We start from the raw sequence: 6,363 nt of genomic DNA, 5'->3' as shown, positions 1-6,363 counted from the left end.
ACTTTAGACCAGGCCTAAACTCCTAATCTGCTCTAATCCTAATCTGGAAACCCTGTTTATACCCTGACCTTATCCCGACCCCCGAGAACGCAGCGCAAAATAAAACCAACATCTGAACAGTGTGGAAGAGTGTGTGTGTGTGTGTGTGTGTGTGTGTGTGTAGAAGAAAGTGAATGAGAGGTGTTTTTGCAGAGACTCAGTGTGCTCAGTGTGTGACCTGCTGTCGGATTTCACTTGTAAATGATGTGTGTGTATATGTGTGTGTGTGTGTGTGTGTGTGTGTGTGTGTGTGTGTGTGTGTGTTTCCGGCGCTGTGCCTTTGGGAGACAAACTTATCCTGCCATCGCGGGCGACTCCAGCTCCGATGCACAGATACAGCAGAGGAAATGACCACAGGCCTCAGCCGGTCAGATCAGTTTAATAACACAGCAGCTTTACACATTAATCCATCTCCAAATTACAAAAGCTGAAAGGCAGGGGGCGCTATAAAGCCCCTAAAATCACCAGCACTATAAAGACGCATCAAATTACCAGCTAATGTAAGGTACAGACTGGGGGTGTGAGTGTAGCCCGAGTTCACTGTAGAAATACTCTCATCTAACAGTGATTAAAGATTAATAATTGTCCCTTAAGGGTCAGAGCAGATCCTCCACATCCAGCCGTAAATCAGACCTCGTGAAGTCCACACACCAGGTTTGCAGGCACTGCAACGTCTGTCAGCAAAAGGAAAACAAGATTAATGAAGAATGATAGTGATCAGGCACAGTGATCAGAAATAGTGATCAGACACAGTGATCAGAAATAGTGATTAGGCCCATGATCAGAAATAGTGATCAGGCACAGTGATCAGAAATAGTGATCAGAAATAGTGATCAGACACAGTGATCAGAAATAGTGATCAGACACAGTGATCAGAAATAGTGATTAGGCACAGTGATCAGAAATAGTGATTAAGCACAGTGATCAGAAATAGTGATCAGGCACAGTGATCAGAAATAGTGATCAGACACAGTGATCAGAAATAGTGATTAGGCACAGTGATTAGACAGTGATCAGAAATAGTGATGAGACAGTGATGAGACAGTGATGAGACGGTGATCAGAAATAGCGATCAGACACAGTGATCAGAAATAGTGATCAGACACAGTGATCAGAAATAGTGATCAGACACAGTGATCAGAAATAGTGATCAGACACAGTGATCAGAAATAGTGATTAGGCCCATGATCAGAAATAGTGATCAGGCACAGTGATCAGAAATAGTGATCAGAAATAGTGATCAGGCACAGTGATCAGAAATAGTGATCAGACACAGTGATCAGAAATAGTGATTAGGCCCATGATCAGAAATAGTGATCAGGCACAGTGATCAGAAATAGTGATCAGACACAGTGATCAGAAATAGTTATCAGACACAGTGATCAGAAATAGTGATTAGGCACAGTGATCAGAAATAGTGATCAGACACAGTGATCAGAAATAGTGATTAGGCACAGTGATCAGAAATAGTGATTAGGCACAGTGATCAGAAATAGTGATCAGGCACAGTGATCAGACAGTGATCAGAAATAGTGATCAGACACAGTGATCAGAAATAGTGATCAGGCACAGTGATCAGAAATAGTGATTAGGCACAGTGATCAGAAATAGTGATCAGGCACAGTGATCAGAAATAGTGATCAGACACAGTGATCAGAAATAGTGATCAGAAATAGTGATCAGACACAGTGATCAGAAATAGTGATCAGACACAGTGATCAGAAATAGTGATCAGGCACAGTGATCAGAAATAGTGATTAGGCACAGTGATCAGAAATAGTGATCAGGCACAGTGATCAGAAATAGTGATCAGACACAGTGATCAGAAATAGTGATCAGAAATAGTGATCAGACACAGTGATCAGAAATAGTGATCAGACACAGTGATCAGAAATAGTGATGAGACAGTGATGAGACACAGTGATGAGACGGTGATCAGAAATAGCGACCAGACACAGTGATCAGAAATAGTGATCAGACACAGTGATCAGAAATAGTGATCAGACACAGTGATCAGAAATAGTGATCAGACACAGTGATCAGAAATAGTGATTAGGCCCATGATCAGAAATAGTGATCAGGCACAGTGATCAGAAATAGTGATCAGAAATAGTGATCAGACACAGTGATCAGAAATAGTGATCAGACACAGTGATCAGAAATAGTGATTAGGCACAGTGATCAGAAATAGTGATCAGGCACAGTGATCAGACAGTGATCAGAAATAGTGATCAGACAGTGATCAGAAATAGTGATCAGACACAGTGATCAGAAATAGTGATCAGACACAGTGATCAGAAATAGTGATCAGACACAGTGATCAGAAATAGTGATCAGACAGTAATCAGAAATAGTGATTAGGCACAGTGATTAGACAGTGATCAGAAATAGTGATGAGACAGTGATTAGACACAGTGATGAGACGGTGATCAGAAATAGCGATCAGACAGTGATCAGAAATAGTGATCAGACACAGTGATCAGACACAGTGATCAGAAATAGTGATCAGACACAGTGATCAGAAATAGTGATCAGACACAGTGATCAGAAATAGTGATCAGACAGTGATCAGAAATAGTGATTAGGCACAGTGATTAGACAGTGATCAGAAATAGTGATGAGACAGTGATTAGACACAGTGATGAGACGGTGATCAGAAATAGCGATCAGACAGTGATCAGAAATAGTGATCAGACACAGTGATCAGACACAGTGATCAGAAATAGTGATCAGACACAGTGATCAGAAATAGTGATCAGACACAGTGATCAGAAATAGTGATCAGACAGTGATCAGAAATAGTGATTAGGCACAGTGATTAGACAGTGATCAGAAATAGTGATGAGACAGTGATTAGACACAGTGATGAGACGGTGATCAGAAATAGCGATCAGACAGTGATCAGAAATAGTGATCAGACACAGTGATCAGACACAGTGATCAGAAATAGTGATCAGACACAGTGATCAGAAAAAGTGATCAGACACAGTGATCAGAAATAGTGATCAGACAGTGATCAGAAATAGTGATTAGGCACAGTGATTAGACAGTGATCAGAAATAGTGATGAGACAGTGATGAGACACAGTGATAAGACGGTGATCAGAAATAGTGATCAGACACAGTGATCAGAAATAGTGATTAGACAGTGATCAGAAATAGTGATGAGACAGTGATGAGACACAGTGATAAGACGGTGATCAGAAATAGTGATTAGGCACAGTGATCAGAAATAGCGATCAGACACAGTGATCAGAAATAGTGATCAGACACAGTGATCAGAAATAGTGATCAGACACAGTGCTCAGAAATAGTGATCAGACAGTGATCAGAAATAGTTATGAGACAGTGATGAGACACAGTGATGAGACACAGTGATCAGGAATAGTGATGAGACACAGTGATCAGAAATAGTGATCAGACACAGTGATCAGACACAGTGATCAGACAGTGCTCAGACACAGTGATCAGACACAGTGATCAGACACAGTGATCAGACAGTGATCAGACAGTGATCAGAAATAGTGATCAGAAATAGTGATCAGACACAGTGATCAGACAGTGATTAGGCACAGTGATCAGACAGTGATCAGAAATAGCGATGAGACAGTGATGAGACAGTGATCAGAAATAGCGATGAGACAGTGATGAGACAGTGATCAGAAATAGTGATCAGAAATAGTGATCAGACACAGTGCTCAGAAATAGTGATCAGACAGTGATCAGAAATAGTGATGAGACAGTGATGAGACACAGTGATGAGACACAGTGATCAGGAATAGTGATGAGACACAGTGATCAGAAATAGTGATGAGACATAGTGATCAGACACAGTGCTCAGACACAGTGATCAGACACAGTGATCAGACACAGTGATCAGACAGTGCTCAGACACAGTGATCAGACACAGTGATCAGACACAGTGATCAGACAGTGATCAGACAGTGATCAGAAATAGTGATCAGACACAGTGATCAGAAATAGTGATGAGACACAGTGATCAGGAATAGTGATGAGACACAGTGATCAGAAATAGTGATGAGACATAGTGATCAGACACAGTGCTCAGACACAGTGATCAGACACAGTGATCAGACAGTGCTCAGACACAGTGATCAGACACAGTGATCAGACACAGTGATCAGACAGTGATCAGAAATAGTGATCAGACACAGTGATCAGAAATAGTGATTAGGCACAGTGATCAGACAGTGATTAGGCACAGTGATCAGACAGTGATCAGAAATAGCGATGAGACACAGTGATGAGACAGTGATCAGAAATAGCGATGAGACAGTGATCAGAAATAGTGATCAGAAATAGTGATCAGACACAGTGATCAGACACAGTGATCAGAAATAGTGATCAGAAATAGTGATCAGACACAGTGATCAAAAATAGTGATCAGACACAGTGATCAGAAATAGTGATCAGACACAGTGATCAGACACAGTGATCAGACACAGTGATCAGACAGTGATCAGAAATAGTGATCAGACACAGTGATCAAAAATAGTGATCAGAAATAGTGATCAGACACAGTGATCAGAAATAGTGATCAGACACAGTGATCAGACACAGTGATCAGAAATAGTAATCAGAAATAGTGATCAGAAATAGTGATCAAACACAGTGATCAGAAATAGTAATCAGAAATAGTGATCAGAAATAGTGATCAAACACAGTGATCAGAAATAGTGATTAGGCACAGTGATCAGACAGTGATCAGAAATAGTGATGAGACAGTGATGAGACACAGTGATCAGAAATAGTGATCAGAAATAGTGATTAGGCACAGTGAGCAGACAGTGATCAGAAATAGTGATGAGACACAGTGATCAGAAATAGTGATCAGACACAGTGATCAGAAATAGTGATCAGACACAGTGATCAGAAATAGTGATCAGACACAGTGAGCAGAAATAGTGATTAAGCACAGTGAGCAGACAGTGATCAGAAATAGTGATCAGACACAGTGATCAGAAATAGTGATCAGACACAGTGATCAGGCACATTCTTAATACTGTATGTCTGTTCAATGTTCTGCAGTTGTCCACTAGGTGGTGCTAATGACTAACTGCAGAGCCACTTAAATCCAGTAGCCAGAATAGCAGCCAATCAGTAACCATGTGCCAGTCTGCCAGCCAATCAGCATTCAGTAGCATTCAGAGCAGGTGAGCAGGTAAACAGGCGAGCAGGTAAACAGGTGAGCAGGTAAACAGGTGAGCAGATGAGCAGGTGAGCAGGTGAGCAGGTAAACAGGTGAGCAGGTAAATAGTTAAACAGGTGAGCAGGTGAGCAGGTAAACAGGTGAGCAGGTAAATAGTTAAACAGGTGAGCAGGTAAACAGGTGAGCAGGTAAACAGGTGAGCAGATGAGCAGGTGAGCAGGTGAGCAGGTAAACAGGTGAGCAGGTAAATAGTTAAACAGGTGAGCAGGTAAACAGGTGAGCAGGTAAATAGTTAAACAGGCGAGCAGGTAAACAGGTGAGCAGATGAGCAGGTGAGCAGGTAAACAGGCGAGCAGGTAAATAGTTAAACAGGCGAGCAGGTAAATAGTTAAACAGGTGAGCAGGTAAACAGGTGAGCAGATGAGCAGGTAAACAGGTGAGCAGGTAAACAGGTGAGCAGATGAGCAGATGAGCAGGTGAGCAGGTAAACAGGTGAGCAGATGAGCAGGTAAACAGGTGAGCAGGTAAACAGGTGAGCAGATGAGCAGATGAGCAGGTGAGCAGGTAAACAGGCGAGCAGGTAAACAGGCGAGCAGGTAAATAGTTAAACAGGTGAGCAGGTAAACAGGCGAGCAGGTAAATAGTTAAACAGGCGAGCAGGTAAACAGGCGAGCAGGTAAACAGGCGAGCAGGTGAGCAGGTAAACAGGCGAGCAGGTAAACAGGCGAGCAGGTAAATAGTTAAACAGGCGAGCAGGTAAACAGGCGAGCAGGTAAACAGGCGAGCAGGTGAGCAGGTAAACAGGCGAGCAGGTAAACAGGCGAGCAGGTAAACAGGTGAGCAGGTAAATAGTTAAACAGGTGAGCAGGTAAACAGGTGAGCAGGTGAGCAGGTAAATAGTTAAACAGGCGAGCAGGTAAACAGGCGAGCAGGTAAACAGGTGAGCAGGTAAATAGTTAAACAGGTGAGCAGGTAAACAGGTGAGCAGGTGAGCAGGTAAATAGTTAAACAGGTGAGCAGGTAAACAGGCGAGCAGGTAAACAGGCGAGCAGGTAAATAGTTAAACAGGTGAGCAGGTAAACAGGTGAGCAGGTAAACAGGCGAGCAGGTAAACAGGCGAGCAGGTAAATAGTTAAACAGGTGAGCAGGTAAACA

At 42.5% G+C, this 6,363-nt stretch overlaps 1 protein-coding gene across 1 annotated transcript in view; it reads right to left on the bottom strand.

Annotated features, from left to right (window-relative positions):
• Positions 1-409: 409 nt before the first annotated feature.
• The window catches only part of ethe1 (ETHE1 persulfide dioxygenase), a 13,335-nt gene continuing 7,381 nt past the window's right edge, over positions 410-6,363 (bottom strand). Inside the window, exon 7 of the mRNA XM_072692623.1 lies at positions 410-713. Coding sequence (XP_072548724.1) covers positions 667-713 — 47 coding nt within the window. The 3' untranslated portion in view covers positions 410-666. The remainder of the gene's footprint in view (positions 714-6,363) is intronic.

This window comes from Salminus brasiliensis, chromosome 1 (genome assembly GCF_030463535.1).
Source record: "Salminus brasiliensis chromosome 1, fSalBra1.hap2, whole genome shotgun sequence".
NCBI classification, from domain to species: domain Eukaryota; kingdom Metazoa; phylum Chordata; class Actinopteri; order Characiformes; family Bryconidae; genus Salminus; species Salminus brasiliensis.
This window is presented reverse-complemented; position numbering and strand designations above follow the sequence as displayed.